The sequence below is a fragment of the Panthera onca genome, chromosome B1, assembly GCF_046562875.1.
Source record: "Panthera onca isolate mPanOnc1 chromosome B1, mPanOnc1 haplotype 2, whole genome shotgun sequence".
Taxonomy (NCBI): domain Eukaryota; kingdom Metazoa; phylum Chordata; class Mammalia; order Carnivora; family Felidae; genus Panthera; species Panthera onca.
In genome coordinates this window covers 136,338,016-136,351,151 of record NC_138342.1, presented here as the reverse complement: position 1 = coordinate 136,351,151, position 13,136 = coordinate 136,338,016, and the positions used below count along the sequence as shown (strand labels likewise).

The following is a 13,136-nucleotide window of genomic DNA, read 5'->3' as shown; positions in this document are numbered from 1 at the left end:
TTGGACAGCTGTGACAAATACAATAGAGATAATAAAGTCCTTAGCACAGAGTAAATATTCAATAAATAAGAACTGCTATTATTGTCATTGTTATCATACTCATATCATTCAAATTTCTAAGTAAAAATTCTGCTATATTTTTCTTGTCCTCACGTAATGGAACTGTCCCTGTGTACATTCCATCTATTTGTTAGGATTTAGTGACACATTTATGTTATGGGAGATACAGTAGTTTGTTCACTGCAAAAACAACACAGAATAGAATGATCTATTCTGTGAAAACATTACATTTATAGAAGGTCAGATGAAGTGTTTTTCTCGGGTCCAGCTGGGTAATGTCTCTTCTGATTAGACCCTACGTCATCGCCCTGTAAAAGACTTTCATAACAGAGTGGCTTCGGAATCAGGAGAATAACACTGATAGGTGGTACCCAGGGACTCTGTCCAAGAAGACAGTGTTCTTCCATCTTACCCAGACTGATGTGCCAGGAAATCAATATACTGTTGCAACCAACAATTTTTTTTTTTTTTTAAAACCAGCATTTTAAAAACAAGAAGAGAATCAAAGCACATAACTTATAGAATAAGTTCTGTTTAGTGAAACTTTTATTTCTGGAAGGAGTGGGTGTGTTTGGGTCATATAAATAAAATATATTTATTCCTTGGGACAGCAATAAACCAATTTTTAATACCACTGCAATTATCTATTATATATGGGAGGTAACAATCATTGTGTTACAAACACACTGACCTTTTGATCTGAAGCAAAAAAACAAATGAAAAAGCTAGTGTATCACTGTTAGTTCTGCAGTTATAAGCCTCTGTTTTCTTCAGCTATTACTGCCCTACCCCTCACCATAAGGTAATAAAATATTACCTATAGAACACACATTTTGCTTTCTTCCCCCTCCTCCTCCAATAATACTAAATTTCCTTGGACAAGTGAAGATTCATGGTCTTAAGAAGAATATGAGACCAGAAGTCAGAAATGTTTTAAATTCAACATAATATGACATAACATAATAGACAATAAGTCAAATTACGACCACATATATGATTGAAGAATATGAGTATATGAAGTATAAAATATATTTACTAATACTTGCTAAAATGATTTGAAGTGCCTTGCATAGACATTGTTCTTGCTTTTTGGAAGATTCCTGCTCCATTAATGGGTTATGAAATCAAGTTGTGATACAGGAGTAATGACTAAGATTTAAAAAAATATGACAGGATAGAAAATATTTGTGTATCACATATAATATGGATAAATAATAAAGAAGACAGAAAAGATCTGATGATAGTAATGTACATAATACTCTAGGCTCAGCTGAAAAACTAAAAATAAATAAATGCTTAACCAGATGGTATCTAAGAGTTAAGTCTCCCAAAGATTCAACAACAGTGTTGCTGGTTTTGTAGTAACCTGTATTTATTACACTGGATAATTAGTGCAATTAAAACAATAAAGAATTTCTATCACTAATCTTCACAAAATGAATATAAAACAGGAGCATTTGGCTATAGGGGCTCAACATAAACTCTGGTAATGCCACAGGGATCATACAGAGTTCAAGCAATTAGGGTTAGTCAAGAGTTCAGGGCCTGGAATGAGTAAAAGACAGTTCCTAGAACATGGCAAGAAGAAGCCATGGACTGAAGAAGCAGGACTACTTTCTTCTATGTTGCTTGGAAGAATCTATTAGAATAATACATTAATTAATAATATTTTATTTTGTTAGGAAAGGAATATTTCTGTTTATGAAAAAAGACCTTTTTTCCTTAAAGTTTATTTTGAGGGATGGAGGGGCAAAGAGAGAATCCCAAGCAGACTCCCTGCTGACAGCACACGGATTGATCCCACAAACTCTGAGATCATGACCTGAGCCGAAATCAAGAGTAAGATGCTCAACTGACCGAGCCACCCAGGCACCCTGAAAAAAGACATTTTTAAACACTTTTTTTCTAGTCAATGTGACACAAAGAAAGGCCAGATAATCAGCTTACAGACACCGCAAGCGATGTCAATATAAAAATTAGCTTATTTGCTTGGTTTAATTTTGTATAAAAACTGGTTACTATTAAGATGTTTTTGAAAAATCCGTGGAGTTTTGTTTTTGTTTTTTTGGTGCCATATTGAAGGGGAGAAAAAAGAACTCTTTGGAAGGGATCTTTGAGAAGTAGGTCTCTACCTTAATGTGTAAAGGCCTCAAAAAAGAAATTAAATTCACAACCATTCGATAACTGAGTACCTACAGAATTATGAGCTAGAGAGCAAAAAGGAATAAAGTCCTTTCCTTCAAAGTATTGAAACAAAGGTACACACACCCAAGAATCTATGGGAACCCCAAAGCAATTTTTTTAATTCTTGCAGCTTTTAAAATATATTAGCAATTTCATTTGATTCAACTTTGATTCTGCCCACCCCCCACCTCCCAACACACCATTCCTTCTCTATTTCATGGGGTTAGAGGAAGGTGGTTAGGAACAGAGGCATCCAGAGAGAGCATCATTTAGAAGTTTGTAGTTTTTATGAAAGGTATCTGTTGTAACTAAATACTGGCAGATCAGTTAGATTTAACAAGAGTAACAGCAAAAAAGCTAAAAGTGCTCACATGTGGTTTTGTCTTGAGGAGACAGAATATAAGCTCTTCCAAGATCTCTTGTAGAGCAAACAACACTCATAAGGCTTTAACTTTAATAATAATGGTTTATTATTTTAAATAAAAGTATATTTGATAGGAGCAAGCATCAGAATCATCTCTGCTTGCAAGTGAATTGGCATTCAAGTAAATGTTATTCACTGGAGGTTATATCAACAAGCACATTTTAAAAAAAAAGATAGCTTTGTATTCTTTTGAAGGAATCAGCATAGCATTTGCTTTCCAGAAATTCTGGAAAAGATACCTTCTCAGACATGAAGTGAAAAATCTTAAATTTCCAGGAATGATATGCTGTATGATTTTAATAATTATTTTCTTCTATAACTGTACTAAAATGAACATATTCAAAAAAGAAGATACATTAACTTACAAAAGAATAATTTCCACATCAATCTGTTCATAAGCAATGTTCAATCTTATTTAAAAAAAAAAAAAAAAAACAACCTATGAGCAAGGATTCTGGAGTAAGATGGCAAACTGAATACACTTCCAATTTCACTTTCTCTTTAAGGACATTTTTAAAAAGAAGTCGACAAGGACAAAGAGAATGGGACAGTGTAATACAACTTTGGACACTGCAAATCAAATGAATGTGTATGTGGTATTAGACATGAGAAAGTGAAACCCAATGTTTTCAGTGGGTAAAATAGAACCACTCTAATTTATGCTGCAGAACCCTCAAGAGACTTGCAAACTGCCAGCACCTTTGGAACGGGAGTGCAGGTGGTAGAGAAGGAAATGGGCTAGAGTCAGGGATGGGTATCTGTGAAGCCTTTAAGTGCTTACTCCAGCAAAAATTATCCAGAAAGGGTTAACACAGAACACATTTCTTCACTGGGGGCCACAGGCATAGGTGGCTCCCCTTTTCACTTCCTTCATGTCTGAGCCCTTTAAAAGGACATTACCAGCCATTTCCTCCTAAAATAGGCTCCATTCTGTTCATTCCTCAACCTCCATCACTCCCTAATCCCCACTTTATTCTTCAGACTGAAAGAGAACAAGGATCTTACCTGCCTGTTCCCCTCTGAGTTGCCAGGACTTAAAAAAATGTTCAGTACATAGAAGGTGCTCAATCACATTAGCTGCATGAATGAATGGTTACCAACATGGTATATTCATCTATAAATGCTTACCAATCCTATAAATTTTAAATTTGTATTTTAAATATCTAATACAAGTTGTTGGTTTTTTCATCCTTAATTTTCTAGCGTATGTATATACAGTAGGTGGTAAAAGATTTTCATCATGTTTGTTTCCTTCACAACACATGCAACCAGCCACTTATAACTATGCCCATACTGTCCTATATCTAATCCCAATAGAGCAAGTTCCTTGAATTTGTCTGCAAATATATATCAGCCAAAAAGAGTTGGGAGAGTGGTAGGACAGATTATCTGGGCTCAGGCAAGGATGCTTACAGATTCCAGACCTGTGGTGGACACAAGGCGCTCTACAGAAGTTGCCCTGACTCCTAGCATTCTAAGGAAGAAGCCTGAGTGCAGAAGGCGTACCTGAACACTAAACCATTATTACACAGTCATCTCTTATTCTGATGGGAAAGTGGGTAACAGAAACTTCAAGGATGGGGAAAACAGATACAAAGCCACTTGGATTTCTAACCTTAGGATGCACTTAAAGAAAGTCTAAACCCCCCGCAGCTCATATACTACTAAGTTTTCCACTCAGTCCCATCTTCAGATGGAACCAGAGTAAAAGCAAAGTCATTTACATGGCAATTTTACCAGTTGTCATTGACTGGTATTTACATACAGAAAACGTGAGCTTAATAGGAATAGTGCTCACAAGAAAAATAATAGGAATAACATTATATGGAAGACTACTTTTTTCTTTTTTTTTTTGTCATAAAGTAAGCTGAGAAGGGGCTCATGTGGTAGAGTTTTATGAGAAGTTTTATCATTTGTAGACTTCAGAACATAATGATTGAATAAAATTGATTCTTTAAACTTTTTTTCGACAAATGCTACTGCTTATGCAAGGGAAAATTATAAATTAATGACTTTTTAAAGCCTACTATTCTTGGGCTCTATTTTATCAGGCCATTTTACCCTAAATATTTTAAATTGCTCTTAAATTCATCTTCTTATCCAAACTTACCAATGTCATCATCTGTCCTGTCAATTGGATCCTTCTCTAGGCAGTCTCTCACAATGTCCCTGCTCATCAGAGGATCTGATGCCCTCTCAATGTCTTCTTCATCATCATCGTCCTCAGAATCCACTGCTGTTTCTGGCAACCCACTCAGGTCCATATCACCAGCCTCGCTTTCTGTGGCCTTAAAACAGACCAAAATAATTTTTAAAAATTATTTTAAGCAAGTCTTTTTGTACCCAAAAGAAATAAGAGCAAGTCTAGTTTGAAGTATTAAAATTTTAGTATATTGATTTGTCTGTAACTAAGCATGTATTCAATATCAACAAATATTTATGCACTAGGCACTATGTAAGAAGAATCACTTATAGAAAACAGGAGTGATTTAATCTCCTATTAAACTTTTAGTTGGGATTAATGATCTTATCTCAAAAATTCTGATTTCTTATCTGAGCTGTCATATGCTCCTGAAACAGTAGAATAAAGAAGAAAAAGACACTGTTTGTTTTCACTCCATTTTTCAAAGAGAATGGCTTAAGCTAAGAGCCTAAGGGTAATAACTGATTCTGAGCAATTCCTTCTCCAAAAGAACAGGTGTGGATTTATTAATGCCAAGAAGACTCAACAACTTCTTTCCTATTAGGTGGTCTTTATGGAAAAGTGAAGCATAAATCAAAGATAACTTTATAAGTATGTGAACAAAACATTAACATTTACTTTGATTATACCAATGTCCACTCTCCAATTATAAATCACCAAAAAATATTAAAAGACCATATGCCTACAAGTAACACATTCTTCATTCCTCAACAAGGTGACCTTATCACCAATCAAATTTCAAGTAATCAAGTACTTAAATGTTAGTCATTAGAGTCACGAACTTCAAAATGATCTTTTCTCCTGGGCTATCTCAAGGCTAGGACAACTATCCTATTCAGGTCATTCTATAGCCTGCTGTGATTATCATCTCCACAATATATATGAATGTTATCATATCAACCTTACTTGACATTATACCCAAAATTTACTAACTGCTTAAGCTATGAAAGTCTTGAACATCACGTTTTGCCAGATAAAATATTAAACTCTTAAAAAGTCTGTTATAAAACCATGAACTTCCTAGAAAACATGTATTATAAAGTTCACTAACTTCAAATAACTTGTAGTTCACGTGGTTTTCAAAGACATTAAAGGCCGTCTTATTTTTAAGAATAGGCAAAAACATTTATTAAAAGTGAAAGATAAAAATATAAACTGCTGAACTTCCTCCTCCTCCTCATCCAACACCCAATATTTACAGTGTGCCAGGAACTGCTCTGTTTTATATGTATTAACTCATTTAATCTTCAAATCTATCCTATGAAGTGTTATTACTGACTTTTATTATTCTTCAAACATTCTCGTAAGGGGAAATTATTGCAGAATCAAGATTAGAACCTTGGGGGGCACCTGGGTGGCTCAGTCAGTTAAGTGTCTGACTTCGGCTCAGGGAGTGATCTCATGGTTCGTGAGCTCGAGCCCTGCATCTGGCTCTGCGCTGACAGGCAGAGCCCACTTTGTATCCTCCGTCTCCCTGTCTCTCTGCCCTTCCCCTGCTTGCACAGCGCTCTCTCTCTCTCAAAAGTAAATAAACATTAAAAAAAAAAAAAAAAGATTAGAACCTAGGAATTCTGTCTCTACAGTCTTAACCACAACCTAATCTATCTCTTTACAACAGATATTACATATGAATGTGGCTTATATAGGGATCTATACTTTTTTTTTTTAATTTAACTGGGTATTTATTTATTTATTTTTTTTAATTTTATTTTTTTTAATTTTTTTTTTAACGTTTATTTCTTTTTGAGACAGAGAGAGACAGAGAATTAACAGGGGAGGGTCAGAGAGAGAGGGAGACACAGAATCCGAAACAGGCTCCAGGCTCTGAGCTGTCAGCACAGAGCCCGACGCGGGGCTCGAACTCACGGACCGCGAGATCATGACCTGAGCTGAAGTCGGACGCTTAGCCGACTGAGCCACCCAGGCGCCCCATTAACTGGGTATTTAAAGAAAAATTTTATCATTCTTATCAAAGTTTTACCTTTCTCAAGTCTTGGTTTATACTGCAGAACATAACATTTAATCCTACCTTTGAAGCAATACAAACAGGTATTAATATTTTATAAGTTTAACAAAATAATTTTAATGACATTTTTAGTTCTTTAGGTACAATTTCCTAAACTAAAATACATACGTTCTAAAAAAAAAAATTAAGGGGAAAATAATAAAGAATACTTAATGAAGACAGAATAATTAAAAATGGAAAACCTAATATCTACAAAAGCTCTTTAAATAATGGCCTTAGTAAATACTACTGCTTGGGTTAAGACCATTATCAGCAGAGCAGTGGGAGAGCAGTAAGGCCTTGTAGGCTTGCGGTTTTCAAGTAGTCGATAAAACATATGTAGCAGTTATTTTACTCTTAAATTAACACTTCACTGGAGCCTTCGTGGCATTTGATATTTCCTCAGTTTGTTCATTTTCTTGATATCCTTTAAAAAATGAAAATAATCTCTTAAGAACTGTGTTCAGAATACAATATATGTTATCACTTTTGATTTCAGTAAATCATAGAGCTTTTGGCATCGTTCTGAGACTATTACTAGTTTTGGGGGGGTTTTTTTGAGACTATTACTACTTAGCTATAATATACATCTACATCTATATTAGGCTATCCATGTGGAAGGGAAATTAATTTAGGACAGGAATTATCTGCCTAACTGAATTAACTGTGGCACACTCAGAAACACATCTCCTAATTTAAATTCAGAATTCACAGAATTGTCTCTAGATTCTAGAATGAAACGGAAGTAGAACTTGACATGATGTATTATGCCAAGCCTGTGATCAGAGAAATTAGGCCAATACTGTTATTATCACAGCCTTATTTCTGAAGTCTAGAAATGTGACAATTTGCTAATGTTTGCTATGTTTACATTTTCACCCCAGTTTCACCTTAACATTGAAGATTATTATTCATCATCTTATATTTTCAAATATACAATCAGCCCTCTGTATGTACATTCTTTAATATTAGCTGAAATTGAAGAAGGGACTACTAGAGACAGAAATAAAAAATAAAAATAAAAAACTTCTAAATAATATAGTTATATAGCTTATAGTGTTTCTTTAAATTTTAAACATCTAAAATAGAGTAAGAGATACAAAATACATTTTGTAACATGCCAAAGAAATCATTACTGTCATTTAAATGAATTATATGTAAGTGCTAAATAAAACAAAAAGACTCCTTCTTCTTTTTTTTTTTTTTTTTTAATAAAGTAAGCTCTAAGCCCAACATGGGGCTTGAACTCAAGAACCCCATGCTCAATTGACTAAGCCAGCCAGGTGTCCCAGAACAAAAAGCCTTTTAAATCTGAATTGGATTAATCTCTCCACAACTGAACCTTCCACCCTATTTGTGTTAACGATCATTAGTTGTTTTCTATCTCTGTTATGTGTATTCCATTCTTAAATCATTCATGAAATAACCCTCACTAAACCAGTAACTTAGATTATTTTTCTAAATAAATATCCATTATATTTTAAAACACTACAGAATTCCTTTATTTATTTATTTATTTATTTATTTATTTATTTTATTATTATTTTTTTTTTTTTTAGTGAGCTGTAGGCCCAACATGGGCTTGAACTCACAACGCTGAGATCAAGAGTTGGAGGCTCTACTGACTGAGCCAGGCAGGTGCCCTTCCAGAATTTCTTTTAATAATAAATTTTAAATAGAACTTGATAACAATTTTTTTAGGAGTCTACTAATGCCATAATACTACTGCTTCATGAACAATAAAACTTTTGGAGACTGGAGTGAAATGTTTACTGAACAAACACCAACTGGTCTACAGGAGAAGTGTACTAAACTTAGGAGGAGTGCCTAGAACCCAGTAGTTACTGAATTTACATTTGCTAAATAAACAAACTCAGGGTTTAGTAATTCAGATCTCAGCTCTACCATTTATTATGTGACTTTAGCAAAATTACTTAACCTCTATGACCCCAGTGTTATCTGTAGAGTTATATCCTCCCACTCATACCACTGTTCTTGGATCGAATAAGGGGAAAGAAAAGAATGCCAATTACAGGCCACATCAAAAGACAGTCCCTTCCTCAAGGGAACACATTTTTTTATATCAGCATTTGTGTATCTTTACCTCTCCCCATCTCACCAGTGAAGCTTACGCACAATTTGTACCGGCAGAATTTGTCAAAAAACCAAAGCTCTGTTAAATAATGCAACCCCTTACTTACTGTAAAAAAAACTGTCACTCAGACTAATTGCAACCATTTAATTCTGGCTAAATAGCTCATACAACAATTATAAGAATAGTGATCCTATACTGAATGACTACCATACACATAAAAATCTTCACATCAATTCAGCAAATTAGGATTATTACCCCTGCTTTTCAGATGAGAAAACACTAGGAAAATCAAATAAACTGTTCAATGCAAACAAAACCAAACCTAGTAATTGTGTTAGGTCTTAAACTCAGGTCTGACGAATACAAACTACTAAATGATTTGCACTATAATACTTTGCCCAGTTTTCTCAATAGACTATCTTCATAAAGAAAATCACTAAATCATTAATCATCAGGGAAATGCAAATAAAAACCACAATGAAATATCACCTTATACCTGTCAGAATAGCTAGAATCACAAAGACAACAACAAAACAAAACAAAACAAAACAAAACCACAAGTGCTGACAAGGATGTGGAGAAAAAGGAACGCTTATGCACTGTTGGTGAGAATGTAAATTGGTACAGCCACTGTGCAAAACAGGATAGAGGTTTCTTAACAAATTAAAAATAGAAATACTATATGATGCAATAATTCTACTGGGTATTTACCCAAAGAAAAATGAAAACATTAATCTAACGGGATATGTACCCCATGTTTATTGCAGCACTATTTACAACAGCCAAGATATGGAAGCAATCCAAGTGTATATCGATAGATAAGTGGATAAAGATGTGGTGTACACACACACGCATGCACACGCACACAAGATTATTATTCAGCCATAAAAAGGAATGAGATCTTGCCATTTGCAACAACGTGGGTGGACCTAGAGGGTTAAGTGAAAGGACCCAGACCTAAGTGAAGTAAGTCAGAGAAAGACAAATACCGCATCATTTCACTTATATGTGGATCTAAAAAAACAAACAAAAACATTGAATAAACAAACCAAAAGTAGAAACAGACCTATAAAACCAGAGAACAAACTAGCGGCTGCCAGCGGAAAGGGTGGTGGGAGGAATGGGGAAAAATGGGTGAAGGGGAGGCTTCCAGTTACGAAATGAATGGGTTATGAGAATAAGCTACATCATAGGGAATACAGTCAATAGTACTATAATAACTTTATAGAGTGAAAGATGGTAGTTATGCTAGTGGTGTGCATAGCACAACTTATTGATTTGTCCAATCGCTATGTTATCCACCTGAAACCAATGTAACACCGTGTCAACTCTACCAAAAATACAGTTAAAATATAACAAAGCAATGAAATGTTTTCTGCTTTGCTAAGTCACAACACATAAAATTTTAAATAAATATATTTGTATATACACATAAACAAAACATTTGCTACTTTATAGCTTCCTCCAAACCGTATTACAAGATTAATGCTAGTCTTTAAACCCTTTTATTCTAGATAAAGATAGGCACACAGGCACTTTATAGTTTAAAAGTATCTGATTATATTTGTCTCAGGAACAAGAAGAAAGGCTTACGTAATTCAGTCAGGCAAATAACTCCTGTCCTAAATTAATTTACTTTCCACATGTATAGCCTAATATAGATTTGGATGTACATTATAGTTAAATAGTAATATTCTCAAAAAAACTAGTAATAGTCTCAGATCAATGCCAAAAGCTCTGTGATTTACTGAAATCAAAAGCGATTTCATATATTATATAAAGGATATCAAGAAAATGACAAACTTGAGGAAATATCAAATGCCATGAAGGCTCCAGTGAAGTGTTAATTTAACTAAAATAAAAATAACTTCTACATGTTTTATCGAGTACTTAAAAACCATTTACGAAAAAAAAGTTTTTGCTTATGAAGTATACAGGCATATCCCATTTTTAAAAGGGTTGCTTAGTAATCATTCTTGATGTAAATAAATTTGGTGCAGAATTCAAACGTACATACACATAGCACCTAAGTCAGACCCCGATATAAATTTAGGCTAGTAGAAGGCTATATTGAATGCTAATGCTGATGATAATTTAACCAAGACAAGTAAGTAGGAACTATCTAGAAAACCAGTAAAACCTTGGTTTGCGAACATAATTCATATTCTGGAAACATGCTTGTAACCCAAAGCACTCATATATATCAAAGCGACTTTCAAGAACCATTGGCCCAGTTGTGATCATGTGACATTCGACATCACGTACTACTCATATTGCAATACATCGCTCATTTATCAAGTTAAAATTTATTAGAAATGTTTGCTTGTCTTGTAGAACACTTGCACAAGTTACTCACAATCCAAGTTTTCACTGTATATGTAGAAAGTATGAAAATATTTGGAAATAAGTATAATGCTTGCACTAAGTCTAGCCCGTGTATTATAATTTATGCTGCTCCTAATTTCACACATCAATTTATTTAATTTCAATATAGACTTTAAAATACATTTATGCCTAAAAGACAGGAACAGTTTTACAGCATTTAGTATAAATTGTTAGGTTTCTTTCCAAAAATTATAATTTAAAAAAAATTTTTTTTTAATGTTTATTTTTGAGAGAGACAGAGACAGTATGTGAGTGGGTTAGGGGAAGAGAGAGGGAGACACAGAATTTGAAGCGGGCTCCAGGCTCCAAGCTGTCAGAACAGCGCTGGACACGGGGCTCGAACTCACGAGCTGTGAGATCATGACCCGAGCTGAAGTCGGATGCTCAACTGACTGAGCCACCCGGTGCCCCTTCAAAAATTATAATTTTAACAGGTGTAAGAATGTCCATCTGTAAACATTTATTATAAGTAAGAAAGCCTGTGCTAATTTGACAGGAAAATAGTATATTTAATCCTCATACACTCAATTACTAATAGGTTTTAAAGATTTTACTTAAGGTACAGGTATCTGCATGTACTCTTTTGCAAATTACCTCCTCTTGCCCTTTGAATATTGTTTTATGGTGAGCCAAGTATTTTTCTTATTAATTTGCCTACATGAGTTATGGTCTGACTTTAAATCTTTGTCTCTCAAGTGATCTTTTAACTATTAAATTATTTTGATTGTTATACCGTAAGAGTTTGCTAACTCTTTGGTTGATATGGAATTTAGTCTTAATAATGATATAGAGTGAGGCTATAAAGTGACCCAGCCCACCCCAAAGATCATTTATTGAATAATCCATCACATTCTTCACTGATGTGTGAGGATTCCTGTTGCTTATTACATCCTTCCACATGAATTCCATTTTACTTGAACTCTCTGTTCTATTGATCTATTTTTGAACAACTATTTCCAGTCCACCAAACCACTGCTCTGATAATCACACTATGTAGCCAAGATCTTATGGCTAGAATTGCACTGTCTCATATCCCCAACTTAGGCATTCTGTTTTCTACTGCCAAAAAACTCCTACTTTTCAATTGCTTCCATCTGTTTCAAAGATAACCGTTTTTCAACTCAAGCATGATCTTTAGTCTTCAAGACTCTACTACCTTCTATGTCTAGTTTTCCCACCTTCAGCTTATAAAACCTAGTCCAATATTTCAATCACATTCATTTGGCATATCTTTACTGAATGCCCACAGTTTCCTGGTTCTAGAGAGCAAATGGAGATAAGACAGAAATTCCCTATCTTCTTGAAGCTGTCATTTTAGTAAGCAGACAGAACAGAGAAAGCAATAATCATTTGGGGAAAAAAGTCTAAATAAAAGGAATAGCCAGGAAAGGAACCAAAATGCAAGACCTACTTTTCAGACAGTAATAAGCAAAGAACTCTCTGAGAAGATGGTACTTGAAAACGAAGCAGAAAAGGATCAAGCTAGGAGAAAACATTCCAGGCAGAAGGCATGCAAAAACAAAGCTCAGCAGTTAAAAGAGGTTGGCATGTTGCTCCATCCGTCTTTGTGATACACTCATTTAACAAAACTCCAGGCCTGGGTGCAGCCAAATCTCTGCTTTCTTTGTGCTTGCTGTAGAAAAAAAAAATACTTAATAGGGCAGAGGGAAGTCACTCTGTATTTGAGGGCACCCTCTCAACTGAGCTTCCATTACTCTAGTCAATTTGCTCTCCTACTCTCTGAAGCATCTATTTCAAAACTTCTCTCTCCTTAAAACTC

The 13,136-nt window shown here is 34.6% G+C and overlaps 1 protein-coding gene across 18 annotated transcripts in view; it reads right to left on the bottom strand.

The window, feature by feature from the left end:
- Nucleotides 1-13,136, bottom strand: part of RAPGEF2 (Rap guanine nucleotide exchange factor 2) — a 254,465-nt gene that overhangs the window by 36,823 nt on the left and 204,506 nt on the right. For all 18 annotated transcript variants that reach the window (XM_060653863.3, XM_060653864.3, XM_060653869.3 and 15 more), the window contains one exon: nt 4,779-4,956. In XM_060653863.3, coding sequence (XP_060509846.3) covers nt 4,779-4,956 — 178 coding nt within the window. The remainder of the gene's footprint in view (nt 1-4,778; nt 4,957-13,136) is intronic.